The sequence below is a fragment of the Empidonax traillii genome, unplaced genomic scaffold, assembly GCF_003031625.1.
Source record: "Empidonax traillii isolate 1590-97213 ecotype Southwest subspecies unplaced genomic scaffold, ASM303162v1 scaffold320:size708019, whole genome shotgun sequence".
NCBI lineage: Eukaryota > Metazoa > Chordata > Aves > Passeriformes > Tyrannidae > Empidonax > Empidonax traillii.
The window spans coordinates 541922-565500 of record NW_020955513.1 but is presented as its reverse complement, the minus strand read 5'-3'; the positions used below and the strand labels follow the sequence as shown (position 1 = coordinate 565500).

At 38.5% G+C, this 23579-nt stretch overlaps 2 protein-coding genes across 5 annotated transcripts in view; both read left to right on the top strand.

Moving 5' to 3' along the window:
- The window catches only part of LOC114061199 (arylsulfatase D-like), a 36218-nt gene extending 15295 nt beyond the window's left edge, over positions 1 to 20923 (top strand). For 3 of the 4 annotated variants that reach the window (XM_027891367.1, XM_027891370.1, XM_027891369.1), the window contains one exon: positions 294 to 902. In XM_027891367.1, coding sequence (XP_027747168.1) covers positions 294 to 664 — 371 coding nt within the window. In that variant the 3' untranslated portion in view covers positions 665 to 902. Of the gene's footprint in view, positions 1 to 293; positions 903 to 20870 lie in introns of those variants that run through there. The other variant, XM_027891368.1, reaches the window with a different exon arrangement.
- Positions 6504 to 20916, top strand: LOC114061200 (arylsulfatase D-like). The gene is made up of 10 exons (XM_027891371.1): positions 6504 to 6637; positions 12974 to 13123; positions 14396 to 14517; positions 15436 to 15558; positions 17052 to 17475; positions 18196 to 18332; positions 18532 to 18666; positions 19110 to 19272; positions 19958 to 20079; positions 20526 to 20916. Exons 1-10 carry the CDS (start codon positions 6633 to 6635, stop codon positions 20891 to 20893), a joined length of 1749 nt encoding a protein of 582 aa, XP_027747172.1. The 5' UTR covers positions 6504 to 6632; the 3' UTR covers positions 20894 to 20916.
- Positions 20924 to 23579: the final 2656 nt, after the last annotated feature.

Genomic DNA, 23579 nt, shown 5'->3' with positions numbered 1-23579 from the left:
AAAGGAAGCAAGCTATGGAATCCCCAAATCTTTTTTTCATGTTTTCATAAAAAGTGAAGTCAGTAATAGCTGGTACTTGATGAAAACTTTGGAGAAATTTCAAAATGTTAGAAATCATATTTCATTATTGGTTTCTGTGTCATCCATTTTTAAATGAATTTAAAATACTGTATCAACTAATAAATGTAGAGCTGAAGTGCAAACAGAAACAAACTCTAGAATAATATTCACCCTTCCCTGTGATAACTGCCAGTATCATTGCAAGCCTTCTATGATTCTTTCTTTCCTGCCAGGTGGAGCCATTTGGAAGGCTCACTATGTGACCCCTATCTTCAGTCCCCCTGGAGCTGGGGCTTGTTATGATAGAGGATTTTGCCCATGTTTTGGGGAAGGCGTAACCCATCATGACCCTCCACTGCTATTTGATCTCTCACGAGACCCTTCTGAAGCCAAACCTCTCTCAGCTGACACTGAGCCCCTCTTTGACACTGTCATAAGGAAGATGGGAAGAGCCATCGAAGAGCATCGCAGGACACTGACTCCAGTCCCGGAGCAGCTCTCTGTGTACAACGTGGTGTGGAAGCCGTGGCTGCAGCCATGCTGTGGGACATTCCCATTCTGCTGGTGTGATAAGGAAGGTGACAGTAAACTTGCTGACCTATAAAGGATAGAAACAGATACTTCCTCAGGAATGTATTTAGATTAAGAGTGTTTTCTTTGGGGGTGTTAATAAATGGGTCATTTGTTTCTCTAAATGGAGCCTTTATATAAGAACTGTTCCAGTGAATGTCACAGTATTTAGTAAAGGTGACTATAGGCTGGGCACTCTCAGGGAGGGATTAAGACAGAATGCTCTGAAGACTATGTTTTAACTTGCATCAGATGACAACTAAATGGATAGTTCAAATGCACTGAAGCAGGTCAAGATTAGAGCTGTACAAGTAATGATACAACCTATGTTTTGATGATAACGAATGTACACTCAGAAGCTCTGATTTTGGTTTTTTGTGCAGAATTTTTAAGTGATTCCTGGACTGAGGTCTTCCTTAACTTTTTTATCCTTACAGGTGATGCATAAGATGCCCCTATAATAAATTTTTGCAGAGTATTGCTTCCAAAATAATTAAAAAATAATTTTGTCCAGAAACATGACAAGCTGGGTAGCAGCTGTCTGCACTCTCTGAGAAGGATGGGACTCCTCTGATTGTAGTCAGCCTCTTTTGATGGAGAACACAACAGGGAAAGGATTTTTCCTTTCCAAAACCCCCATCCCACCCAGCTCCCCAAGCAGCACTGGGAAGGGCATTTTGGCATTGATGGCCACAGAAGTGCTGCACTGATAATGAGTTCAGTTATTTGGGCACATGATTGCACAGATTACCCTGCTGCCCATATCTCAGTCATATCTCACTGCTGCTGACAAGTAACAGGTTCAGAAAAGACTCTTTGAAAAATATCAAACACTAACTATGAAAACAAACAATAACTTGTTATGGAAAAAAGAAATACAAAATAAAGACATTTCTTGCTTCACTTCTTTCACAAGTTCCTTTTTCACTCCACCAAAGAGCTAGAGTTACTTAGGTCTATTTCTTCACTCTTGTTCTCTCTTTTGCTGCAGTTCTTTTCTTCTTTGTGTTAAAATAATTGTTTCTATTTAAGTGGCCTTGCAGGTAATGCTTTTCATTGTAGGGAATAAAATTCCTCTGTTCACATAGACGTGTTTACACTGGTATATCTGAATATGTAGACATCTGAGAACAGAATTTGCCCTTTTTTTTTTACTTCACGTTTTTAGCTGTTCTTCTAACTACTATGCTAGGACCTGTTTCTCTTCTTCACCTTCCTTGATAAATGTTTCGTTTATTTTGGTTAAATTTCCTCCTTCATTTCCTACAATACAGCCATCAGGAAATCCGCAGGTAAACAAAGCCCTACAGCTTAAAAGTAAAGTTTTATTTTATGCACTTCACAGACAGTTATAATTCACCCAGATGCTCCATCAGTGTTGTTGATAAGAAAGGTGCTCAAGCCTTACTGTGAAAACTTCAAGAGATTCAGTAAACCTATCACTTCACATTTCCGATGTTGGTGCTTAACTTCCTCCATTGTTAGAAATGACTGCTTTTTTCCTTAAGGTCTTTTCATATTCAGTATGAAGTCTTTTCTTTACCTGAAATAAGTGTAATCAGACTGACATTTTTTATTTTCTCAGTTATTCCAAGATCTCACTTCCATTCTCAAGCCAGTTTAGTCTCTTGGATTTTACATCCTTTCAATTTTTCAACACCTTTAAAAACATGAGGGATAATATGATTGAACCAGTTTCTCTTGCACAGAAAAACTTCATAGCACTCTAGGATATCCATTTGGAGCTAGAGGGTACCAGAAAACATCTGAGCTAGGATTTGTCTTGGACACTGGTGTTTGTATATGAAAACACAGTCATCAGGCCCTGCTGATACACAAAGTGCCATGGAATCAGCAAACATTTAGAGTTGGATAACATGGACATTACATGTGGAACAGTCATGGGAAATAATTAAGGCTGCCTTGACAAGACTATAATTGGAAACATCCTAACTGTCGAATACTAATCAGCTTGTTAACATTTCTTTTTTTCTACTCAATGAATGTACTACTGTTTCAGTGCAAATCATTTGCTAAGACTGATCTTTACTGCTTAGTCACAACACAGTTTTCATTCAGGTGATTATGCTGGTCATAGCCTAAGGTGACATAAATAGTGTTCAAGACAGAATTTCAAGAGCATCTTACAGAACCCCTAAATTCTAATTTGGATTCTGAAAATGTTTTCAAACACAGTAGAAAGCAACATTTTAGCACGAAGATATAATTATCTCTTTTCATTCAAATTAGTCATAAAATATTTATCTGTTTTCCTGAAAAGGAGATCTGTGAAGCAGAAGAAGAAGAGAAGAAGAAAAAGAATTCTACCTTTTTCTTTTTTTTAAGTCTTATTTTATCTTCTTTTTTGTTTGTTTGGTGGTTTTGTTTGTTTGTTTGTTTGTTTTAGAATAATAGGAGTATTTTAAGCTGGCTTTGAACTCTCCTGAACACACATTGGTCAAGTGCTTCATCTTGATTTTGGCATGTAATCACTACCAAAAATCACACAGATTTCAGTATTTCAAGCTTAGTGTTCTTCTGTGGACACCGTGATGCATCATTGTGAGCATCTGCCAGCCGTCACAGTTTTGTCCCTGAACTAATAAGTTGGTATCTGTGATTTCTATGCTTGAACTCTACCTCAAGCAAGACTGACAGTGTTTGTTCAACAGCATCTCGGGGCAAATCAAATATATAAATAATTAATGGCAGTACCCAGAAATGTCAAAATCAGGATTACAAATAAAAAACCTTCACAGTGCATCTATCTGTACCTGGCATGGAGCTATCCGTGTTTTTCTCCTGTACACTTGAGTAGCCTCCACAGCCTTTTGGTGGTTTTCTTATAAAGGATTTTACTAGTCTCAGCAGAAGACTGGGATACTTCTAAAACATGTGAGCCAGTTACAGAGTTGACTTTCTGTCATTAGGAAGTTTATTTATTTCTCACTAATAATTTCTAGAATTAAGGAACCATTTATAAACTGGTTACTTATGTTCACTCACTCCATGAAATCTCATAATCCCTTCCTAGAGGGTAGAGTAAGAGTAGAATTTTTTGCCATTCTTTGCTCACTACATATTTTCATTTCTCCTTCTTAAAGCTGGCAGAACAAAACAAGAAAAAGATATTCTATTTTGCTTGGAAACACTGGCTCTTCAAGATTCTGGTTTATAATTCTTACTTGTCTATGACCTATTTTGCAGAGTGATGAGAAGACTTTGCAACTTTTAGAATGTTATCAAGGAAAGGAACATCAGTGCTGACGGCTAGCACCTCCTAAGCAAGGAAACTTGATTTTAAATATTGTTTCTGAACATTTAAAAGCATTCATATTTTGAGGAAACCACCATCAATGTGCTTACTGTGAATTCACAGTGACCAATGTCATCACCCTTTAAATGATGGGTTTAGTTATTTTTATGGATTGCCTTTTAGCTTAGTAAATAGTTGCCAGATAACAGCCTACAGGACTGTGAGAGCCTTCCATGTGAAGCTCTGACTTTAAAATCAGATGACTGGCCTCATTATACTCACTTTTGCCTTCAGATGACTTCCGGGTTTGATTTCAGCCAGCTGGAAAACTTTCATTTGCCTTGGTGGGTTGGATCTCTTATTCTTTGCCATCAACGTCTCATTCCTGATTTGTAAATTATGATGAGAGACTGTGAAATTAAACCATAACCAGTGGGAATATTCTAATATTGATACAAAGGATTAAAAAAATGCCATCTAACCTTCTTACTAACTGTGAGTCTTCAGTATTTAACACTAATTAACATTTTTGAATGTTAAGAAATTTAAATGAAATCTAACATTTAATACCTAGGGGCACAGCCCATTCTCTGTCTCTTCGTTGTGTGACAGGGTCTTGGTCTGGAGTCCGGTCTCTCTGTATGACAGCAAAGACACTACAAACAAAAAGCTCCCTTCACAAAGTGCTTTTTCTTGGCACTTGAAGGCTTTTTTTTACAACTGAAAATACAGACACTGCAAGCACTGATGTTTAGGTTCTGGGCAGATTGGCCCATTCATTGCATTTGCATGACTGGAGGGCTGAATTTACAGCTTTGGTTACTTCTGCATGTTGGGAACCACAGGTCATTTAGAGGGATTGTATTGCTCAGCTTGCCAAATACAGCATCTTGAAGGGCTAACAATAAAACAGCCTTATTGTAAACCCCAACCTAAAGGTATTAAAGTCACAAAAATGCCAAAATAACATATAAAGACATGAAAAATAATACTGGAGAAAAACAGACAAATGGAAAATGTATCTGAGATTAAAACTCAAACTTTTCAGTTCTGTGGGGGCAAAACAACCCACAATGGATATGTGTAATGTAAGCTGATTACTGGTTAAATAAAAAAATACAAACTAAAATATTTACACAAAATTGACAAGTTAAAATAGTATTTTTAAAAAATCATGTTCAATTATACGAAAGAAAATGAGAAATCAAGAAAAATTATTCATAATTAGAAGATATTGATCTATTTCACCATGTTTCAGTCTTTCTCTTGAGGCCAAACTAAAGATGTTGGTGACAAGAAAGGCTTTAAAAACATCACATCACCTTATTCTGCTTCTGATTATGGCAGAAGGCAAGGCAGACAAGATCAAAGAGCTTTTCTGGCTGGATACAGTGAATTTCCACAGATGTGAAAGTTGGAAATTGTCTGATCAGATCTTCTCTGGAGTAAAAGGACCAAATCCAAATCCCTACTTTCTTCACTATGTCTTTGCAGGGTGAATCCTTTCCTTGAGTCTTGAGTTCAGGAACTTTCTTCTGCCTTCTGAATTGTAGCATTTTCACCTAGTTCTTTCCAAGCCCTTCAAAACAAGGAAAAAAAAAATCTTCCTCTTAGTATTTCTGAATCTTTCCTTTAATATCTGCTCCTTAATGCATTCAAGCATCTTCCTCTCCTCAGGAGTGCCCTTGCACTAATTTCAGCTGAAAGCTTCTTCCTTGCAGTCTCATTTCTTTGCCCCCCTCCATAGGCTTCTCTCAGCTTCAATTACTTCTACCAATTACTTCTTTGAGCAGAATTTCTTGAGGAAAATGTTGCAATTACTACTCCTATACGCAGATAAACATTTAAGACCCTAATGTTCCCCTTAAGACTCATGCACCGCACACACCGATAATCCTGTGAATACCAGTAATTATCAGGGTCTGGTTAATGAGTTCTGTTTTTTTCTCCTTGCCATGGTATTTTGTATTAATATTTATTTTGGCCTCCAAACAAGAATATGCCTACACTAAGAACCTCTGTCCTGTTTTCTGCCACTCATTGAATAAAGCCCTTTTTCTGTGGATAACAGCATGACACTTTTATACCACCTTCTTAAGCCAGCACAAGCACACATACCCAGTAAAAAAGAGGAGTTCAGGGCCCCCATGGGACTGTAAAGATGCATGGCAAGCCAGACTGTGCAAGCACATCTGTATTAGTACTGGCACAGGAGAGAACTCAGAAATAGTGGAACTATATTAACATACCCAGGAATTACCAGGCTGCTAGAACTGGCATGCACACACCAACATGACAGTACAGTGACTGATTTTTGATTTCAAGGGGGCTGGTTGGCTCACCCTTTGCCTTAGCCACAGCTCTCCCACTTCCATCCAGAGGGTGGTTTTCCACATGGCGTGATGTAGTCAACAGTCTCACTGCCTGGGATTTAGGTACTTTCTCCCAGTTACTTCTAAAGCTCTACTATTGGCCTTGGCAGTGGGATCAGCTTCCTTCAAGCTTCTGCTTTAGAGAGCTCTTCCTTACTCAGCACTTGCTACCAGGAGAAGGCAGGGAAGCCCGCCCCTGAAGCAGGCGGGATGAAATGAGTGCCTTTGCTCAGATTTTAAAGGGGACCGACACCTGCCAATTACTCCGATATGACTATACAAGCCGTGCTTTTGATAACCTCTCCTTGGAAGCAAAGATCAGGAAGCCTGAGGTGAAGAAGGAAGTAAGAACAAAGCTCCTGCACTGCGTAAGCATGGAGTAAGTAAAACATTAGGGGTTTCTTTGGGTTTCTGGTCGTTTGGGTTTTTGTTGTTGTTGCTGTTACTCAAAACAAAAAATCCCACCCCCCAAAAAAAACCTCCTCGCCTTTGTTTTTCCTCCAGAGAGGACTTTTTCTTCCTTTCTTTATACAAACCTGACCTATCTTTTGGGCAGGGAGTGAACTTGCCATCGCTAACCGCCAAGCACCTTTGCCTGGGACCACGGGGCTTGAGGTGGGAGTGATCGCCTAGACCAGCACCTTCCCAGGCAGATTCCAGCCCATTTTCCATGAGGAGGTACTGGGAAGTTGCACAGGATTAGTGAACTCTGCCCGGCAGAGCTGTGCACTCCCTTGGGGGCGGTGTCCTGCCTCTGTTCTTGCTCCCTCCCATCCTCCCGTGCCGAGCTGTCGCCCTCGCCTGCCAGTGGAGCTGGTCCAGCAGGTCATAAACATCAAAAATAATGGATGAGCAGGCTTAGAGTGTGTGAGGGGGGAATCAGCAGAGTACGATAATTAACAAGCTGTGCTTTCCTTCCCCTTTTTGTGTTTCAAGCCAAACTCCAGTTTTTGGAGGTGCTTTTATTTTCTTCCCTGTGAATTTATAGGGATGAATACAAAGCACGATTTGCCCCTGGTTTGCTTCGCTATGTTCTTCACTATTCCTCTAGCAGCCACGCCCCTAGTTGCTGCTCATTTAATCTCATTTATCTCCCCTCTTTCTGCCTCTGATTTTCCAGCTGTGTGATTTGCTCTTGTCTTGGCTGTAAGGAAAGGTGTGTGTTTCTAGATGAGTAGTTTAAAGACAGAAGGCATAATTAGATAATTTACACCAGGTAAATACTAATCATAATGTGAAAATGCTCATGTTAATTTACAGCCTAGGACAAGACCATCCCCTTCTGCCTTTGCTCTGAAGGCAGGGTGCTGCTGTGCAGCAGCAAGGCCAGACCAGGGTAGCCATAATGAATTAAAAAATTTGGGTTACTTGCCATGTGAGTATTGCTTACAGACAATGCACAAGGCTGAGTGGTAATATAAGGATGTAATCATGGTACCAGATAACAAGTGTTGATATTATTCAAGTCAGTAAGAACTGTATCCCCCCAGTGAGTGCTCTTGCAGCTGGCACTTTGAGAGTGCAGAATGGAAAGGGAAAAAAAGACAGAGCACTGATCATCTCCTGATTTTGGCACCTGTCTTTCTTGCAAGGCCATCCCTTGAATTATGTTTGATGAACAGTGCCTCTTTCTGGCTTACCAGCAGCAAGCTCTGAGCAAGTGGCTGCTCATACGGGCAAGGAGTTTTTGATTTCTTGTTTTGCTCATTCCCCACTTGTTGCCTTTCCTCTCCTGATCATCTGTATATCTAGAAGCTATGGAAGAGAGAAAAGGTCAGCAAGATGGAACAGTATGTGGCATATGGTCATGTGCTTCTTCCAGAGCCATAATGCTCTGGAATTAAATTAAATTAGCAATTTTAATTACATTTTAATATATTGTTTAATGAAGTGAAGCTGTTGAATAGCAGGGTATTTTAAAAGGTGAAAAGCAAGTGTTTATTTTCAGTCAACAGCTAAGCAAAAAGAGACTTCAATACACCACCTGTAAATATTTTTATATATGTATAATAATTATAATTCGCTTTTGTTATATTTAAATAAGTGCTAAAGAGTTTGGGGTTTTGTTCTGGTTTTGCATCAGTGTGCAAATAATTTCTTTCAGTATCTGAAGTTAGACAAAGAAAACAAGATGGCAAATTATTTTGCTGTCTCCAATTACAGGCTTTTAGCATAATTGACTAGAGTTTATTCCAAAATTTTCTGTTGGAACTGAACCTCTCTTAACATTTTTAAGAATGAGAAATTCCTTTCAACTCTGGTGGATTCCCAGTGAGTGGTGGTAATGCCAGTCATCTGGGGATAAGGGTGAAACATAGGATATGCCTGCTTCAATAAATATTTTCGTCATGAGCAGAAATTTTTGAAGTGGAGAGTATATAAGTTTGTCTGGTGTTTTTTTTGGTTTTTCTTCACTGTCAGATATCAAGAAGGATTGACTCTAATCTGGGAATATATTCAAGAAGTGAAATATTTGGAGGATGGGGAACTACCTGAAGCCAAGATGCAGGGGAAGGAGGTTGTTTTCTAGCAGTTTCAGGCTTGCAGTTTGCTTTCTCTAAAGCAAAGCTGAAAAAACTCCAGAGTCTGCACAAGGCAACTGGCTAAAAAAAGTCAGTGTTTGGAGTTGTTTTGGATAAGGTTTACAGATAAGCACAATTGTTTAAGTAGGGGCGATGTGTCCACACAAATTGTGCTGGCCAGTTTCTGCTGTTTGTGCCTCAGTAGGATTTGGTCTTATTTTATACAAATGTTTAGGCTGAATTACTAGAGTCCTATGATCTTTTATGTAGAGGTATTAGACTGAATAACTGATGCTGTGTATTTCTGGTTGAAAAAGAAATAATGGTGATTTTAGTTAATAAAAATGACATTTAAGAACACTTCAGCTGAAATTAAGTAGTAACAGCAATCAATAATTGGCTTAAGAATAATCAGCTCTCTAAGACTTTAGGAAATCCATGGTTGTCTCTGGTGATTCTTCATCTGGGGAGACTTCTATTGAAAATATAACTTGGTATCATTCAGGGCCCTTTTGTCTGTGCAAGAACTAACCAATCTACAGAATTAGTATTTTAAGATTACTTTTGCTATGTGCCAGGATTTAAATAGTAGGGAGAATTATTAGTATTAAAACAAAAAGCATTATTGAACTAGAAAAGGAATGTTTTGATGAGAAACAGCTTCTTCAAGGCCAGGTCAGTTTTCTTCAGCTTATTTGAACTCTTTAGGTAAGAATCTTAAAATTAGCTTTAATTGAGCTCCTTTAGGTAGCTCTAAAAAAGGTGTCTCACAAAGTGGCTGCTGAGGAAGATACTACAGTAGTAGTTCATTTCAGATTGTTCCTCTGATCACATTTAACGTAAGCTGTTAATTTTTGACTGACTGCCACTCTGTGGAGTCCCATAACTTACGTTTCTTTAGAATACTTTTCTTTCACTTAAGGTACACAGCCATGATTATATTGGACTCTGCTTGGAAACCTGACTGAATAGTAAATAGCCTTGCTTGCAGAAAGTATAGCTCCTTTTGTTTCTCTGCACAGATTTATGCACTAATTAGTCACTTACTGTATTGTTTTTGACTGAGCTTTTGTCCTCTCAAAATAAAACATATTTTTCCACTCTTGAATTATTTTTATGTGGTTCTCTGCCCTCTTCTCCAGTTTCTAAACTTCACTTTTAAAATAGTACACTTTTGTTCAGTACAGAATTTGAACCCATCAGTACTCATGTCTTTGAGGTAAAATCACAGTCATTAAGGTTAGAAAAGACCTCAAAGATTGAGTCCACCTGTTACCCTAAAACTGTCCTTAAGCGTCACAACTACACATCTTTTAAATACCTCTAGGGATGGTAAGTCTACCACTTTCCTGGGCAGCCTGTTTGAATGCTTCACAACTCCTTCTGTGAAGGAATTTTTCTAATATCCAGTCTAAACCTGCCATGGCACAACTTGAGGCCATTGTCCTCTTGTCCTGTCATTTGTTGATTGATCACTACAACCTCCTTTCAGGTAGCTGTAGAGAACGATAGGGCCTCCCTTGATTGACTGAATTTTTTTTTTTTTTTTTACCTCTGACATCACACTGCTGATTGTGTTCAATTTGTTGCTTTCTATAAGCTTAATTTATTTTCAGGATTGCACTGCTACCTTGCACAGCCATAGCTGCAATTCTGGGTTTTTCTTTAACATATTTGCTTGTATTTGGAGGAATTAAAATTATTTTGTTTGAACTGAAAACCATTCTTACCCCCAAGCAACCCTGTGCTCAAATGCATCACTTTTCCTGATGCTTTATTTGCTTTAAGTTTTTGTTGTTCCTTTCTTCACCCTCATTTAGGAAATTAAACTCCATTAAAAATCATGTCATCATTGTTTTCCCCCACCTTTTTTTTAAATCCCTCCCTGACTATGGGCTCCACAGTGCTAAAGTTGTCTCTCCCTTTGTAAAAACTCTCATGGAAGTAGTCTAAGGTGTGAGGCTCTTACACAGGTACAGGTTCCCTGTAAAATCTTGAAGAAGCAGAATTCTTGAAGAGAAGGGTGCTATTATTTCATAATGCTGTCATTCTCTAAGTGTGCATTAAGCACAGCAGTTTCACCTTAGAAAACAATTCTAAGGCAAACATAGGCACCATATTTTATAGTTTAGTAGGTATTTTTCACATCTGACTCCCTGTGCCAATGGCTTCTCATTTATCCTCCAAAGATCATTGTTAATAAGGCTGTGGGAGCTCAGTTATGGTGTGAGTTTATATTATGTCTTGTAAACAAAAATTATATAATAGCTGCCTGTATTTTCCTAATGTTTTGCACTTACCTGATTCATTAAGCTGATGTTGTAAAACCCCTTAGTAATACTAGCTACCAAATGTTTGTGTTCTTTTTTTCCAATATGTTCATGTTTTTAAGCAAGGAGATCTGTCTCAAGCAGAAGCCTCTTGCTATGACTCTAAAATGATTGTTTCCAGAAATAGTATTCTAGGTAATTCTGAAAAGGTTTATGTGTGTAAATGTGTATGTATCTATTTGTATTTTGTGTACTCTACTCCCTTTCCCCCTGTTGCTTTCAAGGTTAATTGGTATTTAGTAACTAAACATACTTGCAGTCTACCTCAGTGTACTGCTGAAAGATGATCACTTTGAGGTCTAACTATGGTTATTTTATAATGTACAATAATGCTAGAGCTTAGGATATGGACTCAGAACTGTAAGCAGTATGTTACCTGAGATGGAATTTGTCCTTGGCCCTATATTAATCCACAAGCAGGATTATCAGAGGGAACAAAAAATATCCAGCACTTAAGCATGAGAAAACCAAGTGCTAGGATGAGACTGGACATAAGTAAAAGCAGATTTCATAATTTGTTTGGGGTTTTTTTTCCTCATTTCCTTTGTTTTTAATGAGACAGGCAGAGCTGGAGAGCACTACTCTTGTCCTCAGCTTGGAAAGAATACCTGAGTGACTGAAATGGGCTGTCAGGGTCCTTTTTGAGACCTTCCCACTGCAGTTTAACTGAATGTATTAGCACTCTGGAAGGATTCATTATTCCAGTGTTATGCCCTGAAACTCTTAAGAGATACAACACTGGCAAATAGAAAAGTCTCCTTTCCTTAAAATGAATATTCCATGTAGAGTTGGAGATAGCCCATAATGCATCTCATGCAGTCTTCCACCACAATTCTATACATCAGTGATGTAACTTAGTAGTAGAATGCACATTAAAAACAAAACCAATAACAACAACAATTAAAAACAAACAAACTGGAACTTTACTATTTTATAATTAAATTCCCATAACCACTGATTAATTATTTAAATTGGGTGATCACAGTCAAGTTTACAGGTAGTTCGATGTGTTGCATTTCCCTGTCAGAGGTGATGGTTACCGAATCATTAAAAAACGTGGTTTTGTATAGAAGACCTTTCCATCACAATGGCAAATCCTGAAAGGATTTGCAGGAACTCTCTCAGTCTTTTCTAGAGATTTGCTGGTGCCCCATGTCTTGTGAAGTTAGTACATATTGCAATGATAACTGTGTCCATCTGAAAATATCAAACCAAGATTAGGTTTTAAGGCTATTGATGAGCAATATTTACTTGGAGAAACACATTCTAGGCATATTTATATGAAAATTCTGGTATGTATGTGTAAAAATGTAAATTCTAGGTTTTTTGCAGCAGATATGTATTATAGTTGATGCTGGCATGGGGCCTGGTTGGCATCTTAAAATGGCAGTAGAGAAGATGGCTTCAAGTTCAAGCGGTTTTGATTTGTAAGGGAGAGATTGTTTAGGTTTTTCCACTTCCCTTCCAAGTTAAAATTAAAACTAGGTTACTTACTGGAGACAAGATATTAAAAAAATGCCAAATTGACTGTGGAACATAACCTGAATTTTCATAGAATTTGTGAAACTTGGAAGCACTAACTGCTCTCAGCTCCTAGAAGTTTTTGAAACATTTTGGAATCTATGCAACTGATTCAAGATGAAAATTCCTGAGCCAAATGAATGACAACGTTTCTTGTGCTATAGAAAGGCTTCTGTGGCCTCAGTGGCTAGAGTTATTTCATTCGTTGAGATGGAAGAAGTGAAACCAGCAAAATTCTGCTCCCCTGCTTCCCTCTGAAAGTGTGACTGGCCAGTAAAGTTTCTTGACACTCTCCAACACTTACAAATTATGTATATAAAAAGTAATTTTTTTGTGTTTCAGGAGGTACCTCCTAATGTCATTGACTTCATGTTTATTCTGGAACACATTTGGCTTCACTGCAGCTGTGGGCTCTAAACCCAATATACTTCTGTTTCTGGCTGATGATCTTGGCATTGGAGATATAGGCTGTTATGGGAACAATTCCATAAGGTAAAGTATTCTGTACAATATACTTAACACTATAGTACACCCATCCTGGGGAATTAAGCCTAATTATTACGGAAAAAAAAAAAAAAGTTCCTAGTCTCCTAATTCAAGACTCTAGTAATTGTGTATCTAAGTGTTTGTATATATGCACATAGTATTGGGGCCTAAATAAACAGTGTGCAGTGAAAGAAAAGAAGTATAATGTTTTCATTTTGTTTTTAAGTTTGTTCTGGGAATCCCTTTCCCCTTGAACCCAAAATGTGCTAACTCTTCAGCCACTTGTTTTTGTATTACAGTTACTGTTTTCTCTTCTTCTCATGCATAAATTTCTTCATCCCTTTTCATGCATAGTTAAGCCTTACACTATTCACCTGCTACCTTTCCAGAATCCCTCATATACTTATTTGCTGCCCTCTCTAAAACACTACAATCCAGACTCACATGGACTGACCCACATGAGTTATTATATGATTATGTGCCTCAGAAGCTAGTGATTACAGTCCTTCAAAACTAAAGAGGCAAAGCAGAAGCGAACATGCATCAGGGGCACATCTTATGAGCCTCGTATTGTGTTCTCCAAGTGGAGCTCAGATGTTTTGTTGGCATGCTCTGAGTGCATGTCTCTCACATGATGTTGGTGGGGTTTTACAGAGATATGGGAATGTGCTTGTGGGACTCTGCTGCCCTTCTCTGCTAGTGGTAAAGACAGGGCTGAGGTCTCTTTCATTCTTCATGGTGGTGTAGTTCACTCATCTGGAAGAGCTGAGCTCCCATACAAGTGGACCTCCATAAAGATATCAACCTATTATGATATAAATAGCATGATTTAAAAACATGGAACAGAAAGTCCTAGTTTAAAGAGATATTGGGACAGACACCCTGGGAAATGCTCTGGTTCAATGAACTCTGAAACTTAGGGTCCAAATGTCTGGCAGAAGTGATCTGTCGAAAGTATTTGATTGAAAAATATCAGCCTTTCTTAGATAATCCTTCCTATTTTAGTTTTATCTTCAAACTAAACAGTTCCAACAATGTCTAAGTGTCTTTGCAGTGTTGCCAGGTGCATTCTAAGACTGTTTCAAGAATGGATTCGCCAGTGGCTACAACCCACTTCACCCACTGTATCAAGCTTGTTACTATACGAGTCTTGGAATATTAAAGTTGAGGTGGATTTTTTTTTTTTTTAAGAGTTGTTTAAAAACTTTGGTTCTTGACAATCTATGTTAACAAATTTCAGATTACCTTGCTTCTATTAAACTTGTAACTGTTTTTTAGGACCCCAAACATTGACCACTTGGCAAGAGAAGGAGTGAAACTTACTCAGCACATTGCCGCAGCTTCGCTTTGCACTCCGAGCAGAGCAGCTTTCCTCACTGGCAGATACCCCATTAGATCAGGTTTGGCCCATTTTAAATTACAGATTTCTTTGCATGGTGCTGAGAAACTACAATAACCAATAAGTACTGGAATAGGAGAACTGAGGCAATTTTCTCAACCTGAGACAGAAAATGAGCTAGATGCTCAAAGTTTTTTGCCAGCTGACAGATCTTTAGCCTTACTTTATAGGAGTAGGAGATCTAAATAATGAAAATAAATAGGTATGGAGAAATGCCAACAGCAATAATACCTGTCTCTTCCTTACTGCAACACAGCCTGGGGTGCAATCTGCCAGAGTCTCTCTTGATGTTTATGGTTATAGGTAAGGGTTTAAAACAGGATTCTCAAAAGAAATGGGCAAGTTCATTGCCAACATGTTGCAGAAAGTCACAAAGCTCTGGTGAAAATGGAGGGTGGATCCATTGCCCACCTTTCTAAGGTGCCTTATGGAGAACTTTATAGATATTCATCTCTTGCTAGGTGATATATAGGAAAATTAGATATCTAGTTTTTAGAACAAAGTGCAAATTCAGTGTGTGTTTGGTGAACTGTCTCCTGCCTAACATGATACAGCATCCTTCTGAGTTAGGGAAATGCAACTGTTATCTCCTAGTTTAGACTGTTACTTACAGATACTCAGAAAGTCAGAAAACAAAATTTACTACATACAATCACCATTGCTTTATCATCAATTTGATGTCAAAACTGGTGTAAAGCAGTATTCATGTTGCAATACAGCTCCTGAGTACCTGAAGTACCTAAGGCACACTATTGATAATGAAATGTGACTGCCTACAAGATACGCTTTGCTTTATATCTTGTGAGGAGCTCTGCTGGCTTGAGGTTTTGTTCCTGATGCAAAGATTGGCAGGAGCAGCCCAGGCTCTGCCAGCAGAGATAAAAAGGCCCACAGGACTGACCACAGCAATTTCTGTCAGGGATGACATCCAGCAACAGGTACCGAGCGCTGCAGTGGAACGCCGGGTCAGGAGGGCTCCCTGCTAATGAGACGACATTTGCCAGGCTGCTGCAGCAACAAGGCTATACCACTGGACTGATAGGTAAGGGAAAATGTTTTAGCTTGACCTATATTCATATAACCAACTAGTTATATGAAAGGAATTTAGGGATTGTTTTAGCACAGAATGTTCTGTTAGTCACAGATACAAATCCTCTCCAAAAGGCTGAGGGGGTAAAAAACCCTCTATTTGAAAGAAGACTAAAAATACAGCAGTTTTAACACAATGGTAATGCCTGTACAAGCTACCCAAAACAGGAAGAATGAAAAACTGTCTTATGATTATAATGGTGAGCATTTATTTTACTTAGTCTAAGGTTCTTTCAAAGGTTGGACCACTGTAAGAGTTTTATTAAAGTAGAGACTGTTCCAAACAAAATAATTTCTTTAAGTATTTCATCTGCCCTTAGGAGGCAAGAGGCAGAGAAACAAAAGAGAAAGGGAGAGAAAGGAACAAAGTTTGTATCACAGAGGAGATCACAAAGCACAAGCATCTCACAGATGATGCTGTTGAGTCCCAGAGACATAATATGGTAGCTGTTTCCTCAGAGGGAGCCAAAATGAAAAGGTGTCAGGGAAACACTGTCCCACAACATCTTCCTGTCTGTGACTTTGATCAGATGCAACAGTTTCAAGATTCATTGTTCTTTTGCCAAATATCTCTAAAATCAACTGGGACAATTTCTTTTCCCTTCGATTCACATTTTTGTCCTGTCACATTTTATTGTGACAGGCACTCCAGGATGGATCCCTTCACATAAATGGATAGGTAAGGTAAGCACTGTGTCATTTAAAATCAGGTGATTTAGGGCCAGCTGTACCAAATGCATTGTCATTTTCAACTGCTAGAAATAGATGGAGGCACTGAGTGACAAACTAACTAACTATAGTCTTTTTGGCTGTCTCTGTAATCACCTGGCAATCACATAACTCGGCAAACCAAGGGTCTTTTGATTCAGCACATGTTTGAAGCGGACAACAGCTTCTTTTCATATTTTGGGTGGGGATAGAGTAAGACATTGGTTTACAGCTTTTTCTCTTTTCATGTGGAGTAGGGACATGCTTGAGAAATCTTTGTCCTGAGTCTGGTGATCAAAATGTTTGTCAACATCATTGTCCAAAAGTTTACTGGATGTTTCAGTTATATCTTCTGTATGTTAATCTATGAGGTGAAAGTTTGGAAGGGAGCATAATAAAGGTACCTGCAAGTTAGAATACCTTAATTCTTTGGTCCTCACTGAAAGGTAACAAAATCCTATCCTTATGTGACCCTTGTCACCTCAGCAGTTGAGAACCTCACAAATTTATCTTTTTATTGCCTGACCACTTGGGGATCACCCATTATGGTATCATGTTCACCTGATCAGGCACTGGTTTCACTCAGCATCCTATCACATGAGGAGAATGCATTGACATTCTGTGGAAAAACTGAGTGACTTACCTAAGTCCCAAAGAGAGGCTGACACTGTTACCTTGAGCTCCTTTTGAGTTGTTCACCGCAGTATTCTAATTTCTTTCATGCTTTAAAACCTTCAGGAAAGTGGCATCAAGGTGTAAACTGTGAATCCTTCAATGATCACTGTCACCATCCTCTCAATCATGGGTTTGACTACTTTTATGGAATGCCTTTAACACTTCGAAACAACTGTCAAAAAAATAAACCTCCAGACCTGGATGCAGCCCTTCAAGATAAGCTTTGGCTTTGCAGTCAAATAATTACCCTTGCTGTGCTTACTCTTACTGCTGGAAAACTGACTGATTTGATTTCCATCCGCTGGAAGCCAATTGCCTGTGTTACTTTGGTCGGCGGCCTTTTCTTCATTTCTTGGTATTCCAGCTATGGCTTTGTGCAGTATTGGAACTGCATCCTGATGAGGAACCACGATGTCACTGAGCAGCCGATGAAGTTAGAGAGGACTGCTTTCCTCATGCTGAAGGAGGCAATATCATTTATCAAAAGGTCTGTAGTTTTCTCTAAAGGAGCTGGGATGTGTTGGGAACTTGGAATAGAGTATTTCTCACTAGTAACTGTAATTATATCATGAGAACTGCTTGTTTTTACACTTCATTCTACAAGCCTCCTTTGTGTTCTTTTTCATAAACCCTACAAAATATTGAGATAAAATGTGTTTGATGCACTAAATTGTTACATGTTAAAATATCAAAACACTTGAAATCTATCCTTATGGATTGAAAAGGAAGCCAAGTAAGATTGTTCAGTTTCTAGATTCAAGTTTTTCCTGCACAGCTTTTTATATTTTTGTGCATCAAATGTCATAAAGTACACGGAAAGTAACTATTCTTCTCTTCTACTTTGTGAAAACAAATATAATAAAAATTATAGGTGGCTACCTTAAAAAAGTCACACAAATAATAAACATGAGACTGTATCCAGTTGCATTTAATTAAAAAGTCAACAGAATTGAGCATCTGATTTATTTAAGCACTGTGCAAATTCTGTGCCTGGGTACACACTGGAAATTGAAAATGATCAGTCTGAAAAGGACCTTTCTTGCCCACATTTCATACAAAAAGAGAACTCATCCGTGATTAGTGAGGAAGCACTAGATGTGAGTATAGTCTAGACCCAGTGTCTGTGTCTGTGCATAGATATGAAACCTTTCAAAATATTCCAAACACACACACACAGAATATTGTTTTGTTTTGTTTTGTTCTTAAGAAACAGGCATGGACCATTCCTCCTCTTTGTTTCCTTTTTACATGTTCACACCCCCCTCTTTACAACATCAAAATTTCTTGGGAAGAGCCGTCATGGATTATATGGAGACAATGTAGAAGAAATGGACTGGATGGTGGGTAAGTATTCTTTATGAAGGATATGTTTCAGACACATAGACCTGTATATTTTAAAGCAGAAAAACTAGTAAGGCCAAAATACCTACAGAAATGTAAGGTATTAAAAACTTCTAATGGGGCTTTGTGAAAGACTTTAAGTGTGCCTTGTTCTTTCCAATTTGTTAATAGAAACCTTGCTGTCTGTCTTCTTAAATTTAAGGAAAAATTCTGGATGTGCTTGACAAAGAAGGTTTGAAAAATCATACGTTCACATACTTTGCCTCTGATCATGGAGGACACTTGGAGGCTCAGAATGGGTCTGCCCAGCTAGGTGGCTGGAATGGTATTTATAAAGGTAGGAAAACCACTGTAACTTTAAATGAAGGTTAAAATCGGAAACAAGGAATTTGCTTGGATGAAACCAGCAAATCTGGAATGAGTTGCATTTTTAGCTTGAAATATAATCAAACAGAGTAAGGGCACATTGTGTCAGGACTGGCTGCAACAATTTATTCCTTGTATCTTTTTATATTCCACCCAAAATCAGTGATTAATTGACATAAAATCCAAATGGTCTTTCTGGTCTAAGAGGATCTCACTCTTTACCTCTTGCTCAGCACTTTCTTCTGTGAACTATATGAAAGATGAAGTATGTGAAGTCCAAAGCAAAGTGAAGAGTTGAGTCTGTTGGATAAGGAATGTATTACTGCATTTCTTTCTGTACACTCAAATGAAACAAGCCGATGAAGAGGTTTGTGTTTTCCTCTGAGTTCTATGTGTTGATTCATTTCACTGCAGGCGGAAAAGGCATGGGAGGCTGGGAAGGAGGGATCCGTGTGCCAGGAATATTTAGGTGGCCAGGAGTACTACCTGCAGGCACAGTTATTGATGAACCTACAAGTCTGATGGATATTTATCCCACAGTAGTTCATCTGGCTGGAGGAATATTGCCGCGTGACAGGTATGGAGGTGTTTACCATTGGCGAGCTAATGACAAAAAAATTGACTGTTTCGTATCATCCTTAGAGATCGCACAAATGCTCCTTTGCCTCAAGCCTAGTCTGAGATTTTAAACTAGTGAGTAAACTCTCACAGATATACACATAGGCATGCATGTGGCCAGAGCAGTTGTTCCTTCCAAAGACCTAGTACCAGTTTCAAACAGGTTCAGCCTCATTCAGGAAAGATTTGGTGGCTGGAGTTGTTTTGGCACCAACTGACTTGACTTACAGACACTTAAAAGTACCTCCTAAGTTTGTTAAACCCATCTTGCTCAACAGATTTCTTTAAGTTCCCTTGAAAGTTGCAAAACTTTAACAGTTATGAGATCAGTATTGATTTAAGGAATAAATTACTTCTTTCTGCAAGACCAAGCTCTAAATATTGTTTATGTACTGCTAAATGAAATTAGTTGCGCCAGATATTACAAAAAATAAAATAAATAAACTGGAAAAAAAACACCAAACACTAAAAAATCTAGGGATGTAAATATTTGTTTGGCAGTCTGCTGGCTGCTCTAAATCTATGACCAAATTTTTCTATATGCTCTCTTAAGCACTGATGCAGTTAATGCAAAAGGAGTGCAAAGTATGCAGTTCATTGTAAGGTTTGCCCCTGCCTGACTGTGCTTCTCTCCATTACATCAGGGTGATTGATGGACGAAACCTGCTGCCTTTACTGCAAGGAAGAGCTCAAAAGTCAGATCATGAGTTTCTATTTCACTATTGTGGGTCCTACTTGCACGCAGTGAGGTGGCACCAAAAGGACAGTAAGTATAAATGTTTGTTCCATGGTAACTGCAAAATACGAATTTTTTCCTCTTGCTAATAGACAAATTTCTTTCATGGCTGTTGTTTCTCAGTACTGAGATTCATGAAATGGTTATGCATGACATAGCACTGACTCTTGCTAGCCAGAGATGTCTTAAAGCAATGAAGTTTTTCTAAGTAGCAAAGGGAATGCCTTAAAGTGGGATGAAAATACAGGCAGTTTACTACCACAGTGGAAATTCAGTGTGGGTTTTTTTCATATTTATAGACTTTTCCATCTTCCAAGTCAGAAGTCTACACAGATAATCTGATTTGTGGTGTTGGGGGTGCCAGGGTGTGTGAGAAGAGGTCTCCTTAGTAAATAGCTGTATTCCTAATGCTTCAGGGAACTTTCCATTTTTCTCTACAGCCTTGTAGTTATGCCATAAGATTTCTTTCCTGCCAGGTGGAGCCATTTGGAAGGCTCACTATGTGACCCCTATCTTCAGTCCTCCTGGAGCTGGGGCTTGTTACGGAAAAAAAAATTGCCCATGTTTTGGGGAAGGCGTAACCCATCATGATCCTCCACTGCTATTTGATCTCTCACGAGACCCTTCTGAAGCCAAACCTCTCTCAGCTGACACTGAGCCCCTCTTTGACACTGTCATAAGGAAGATGGGAAGAGCCATCGAAGAGCATCGCAGGACACTGACTCCAGTCCCGGAGCAGCTCTCTGTGTACAACGTGGTGTGGAAGCCGTGGCTGCAGCCGTGCTGTGGGACATTCCCATTCTGCTGGTGTGATAAGGAAGGCGACAGCACACAAATTTTGTGAGATGTGTGTTCTAATAACATGTCCTGTGGCACTGAGTCCTCTGCTGACAAAGGTCTCAGATAATAATTGTGTCTTTTCTTTCTCTGGGAAGCACAGTGGATGAAAAATAAAAAAAAATAAATTTAAAAAAGCAATGTTAATCAGACGTTCTCCCTTTCATTTTTTGCCACTGCAAAAGGTTTAAGGAAATCCTGTTTTTGCAGTCTTGCATGTAAGAGAAAACTGTAGAGGTACATGCCTAATCTCTGACTAACTTATGCCTGCTCAAGGGAGACAACTGGAGAACGCTGCAGAGAGCCTAGTGTACAGTGCTGGGCAGGCAGCAGTAAGAAATGCTAGGTTCACATAAAACTCAAGATGTTTGCAGCTGTGTCTCTGTATCCACAAGTCATGGTTGCACTCCATCCAAACATAGTAGTTTGAGTTGTTACTGCTTCTTGTACTGCTCTGTTGTCTCTGCAGAAATACCAATGGGATGTCGAACAACACCTGAGATGGAGTGAATCTGATTTAGTAAGGGAGTGTCCTCAAGTTGTGAACCTGTGATCTGAAGCTTTAGCTGGGTAAATATTACCTACATCACAGACACTGTGAAAAACAAACTGCTGACATGCAGTATAGCTCTGCAACAGTTACAAAAAAGACAGAAGCATTTTTCTTTTTAGAAAAAGGTTCTGTTGCATACCAATTTGGCAAAAGCAATTTTATTGCATTTAAGATGCTAATAAAAATGTTTTGGATTAATAATTTTAACTGTTTCAATGTGAATCCTAGAAAAACAAGGTTCATCTGAGTATTGAAGTAAAAAAATATCCAGTAGTAGTATATATATTTTTATGAACTACAACTTGTATAAAGAGATCATGCCAATACTAGTTAAAAAAACCTACAAAAGAAACCAAAATGAACAAAGAAAAAAACCTGCAGTGCTGTGACCCTAGCCTGACTTTTTAAGAAGAGAATTTTCACTGCGTTTTGCAATGAAATAACACAGATTTTCGGTCTTTGAACTGTATTAATGGCTGTATTTTTGCAGGAGTAGATTAAGTCAGAGAACGTTGTAAGCATCCTGCTAGGATTCTAGAGAAACTGGTGGTTGAATTTAGTAAGTGGAAAAAGTTTATTGTAGTTTGTTTGTTGTTTTGCTTCCCCCATCAAATATCCCTGCAAACAGTTTACTTGTTCAGCTAGTTTAGTTGGTTAACACTTTTCTTCTTCTCTCTTAGTGATTTTTTTTTTCATAGTGTGGCATAGAAATGATTTTAAAAAATTTTGTATGTCATTTCAATATTTACGTTTTTCACTACTCTAAGTTCACTCAGAAAGCTTGTCAAAAGGAAAAGGGCCTAAAGGAATGCCAGGGATTGCTTTTAGTACTCAGACGTGCAAAAAGCCAGAAAGAAGTACACAGTGACTCAAAATAAGGTTTTGCTGGCAGAGAATTTTCCTGTGTGAACAGGGAGTAAACAGCAGCTTCCTGTGCTCAGGCGCAGTGAAAAGTTGGTTAGTTGAAGAGCAGGAAATACCACAGGGCTCAAACTGCAGAGATAAAAATCATCTCCCTGCTTCAGTGTTACTTCTTTACTTTTTTTTTGTTATTGTTGTTAGAAAAAGTCTTTGTTTAAAATTTAGTTCTGTTAAGACAATGAGTAATCACAGCTGTTATCTCTGTACTGCATCACTAACGCAGTGGTGAGGAACAGAATGCAAGGTCTTTGCTTCCAGATAGTTTTGTTAGCAGGAAAAAATGTAAAGGTGTGGGATTCTGGGTGGAGGGAAGGGATGGTGGGGTATCAGTTTGCATTTTTAAGTCATGCCAGCAGAAGCATGGGCACATCTTCAGTCGTGAGCACATGTGATAAAGATGCAAACAGTCGAGAAAGACTGAAAAAAAGTTTAGTCATAATGTGGACCAAAGCCAGGTGAAAATTAATGCTTTTGTTATTGGCAGTGTTTAAAGATCTGCCTTTCCCAAAGCACTATGTAATTTTTGATAATTTTTTCAAGAAAAATCTTTGCACCAGAAGCACCACAAACTGTTAAGCAGTCATACAAAATAAGTATTATAGTCAAACAGATATGAGTAAAAGTAGCCCCATATGACAACTTGTACTGCATTCAGTTATTTTTGTAAGGAGGTCAACAAATAAAAAACCTCCAGCCCTGGTAATCCTTGCTACGGGCTTATATGAATCTGATAGTTTAAGCTGCTTCAACTTTCTACCTCATGGCTCCTACTGACTTCTCTAGAACACAGTCTTAAATTCAGTAGTCACTGTATTCAAGCAACTTGGAGAAGCAAAATGTCAGCAAATAGAAAGAGCTCCTTCAAGTAGATGCTAAAGACCTTTTGACCTGTAAAATGTATTACAACAGAGTTAGGATCTGAAAGAAGGGGGGTAGAGACTAGATGTTCATATTTTGGGTGTAGGGGAAGAAAACATAATTTAGGTATGTCTACCTTTCTAGAAAATGTAATGAAAACAAAAAGACAACATGATAGAAGAAAAGAGGGAGGACAATCCTTTTATTCCATCTGGAAGGCTGAAAAAGCTGTGTGGGAGAACCAAAACCCTTTATAGCATCTCTTGTTTATTATTTATAGCACCTCTTTTAAAGCACTGAAATAGAGCAGTGAGAGACTTAATACAAATTTGCACAAAATAAACTGGATAGGGAATCTAGA

Coding starts and splice junctions, on each gene's coding strand:
- LOC114061200 (XM_027891371.1), top strand. Junction 18,667..19,109: donor CTGGAATGGTATTTATAAAG/GTAGGAAAACCA, acceptor ATTTCACTGCAG/GCGGAAAAGGCATGGGAGGC. Junction 20,080..20,525: donor GAGGTGGCACCAAAAGGACA/GTAAGTATAAAT, acceptor CTTTCCTGCCAG/GTGGAGCCATTTGGAAGGCT.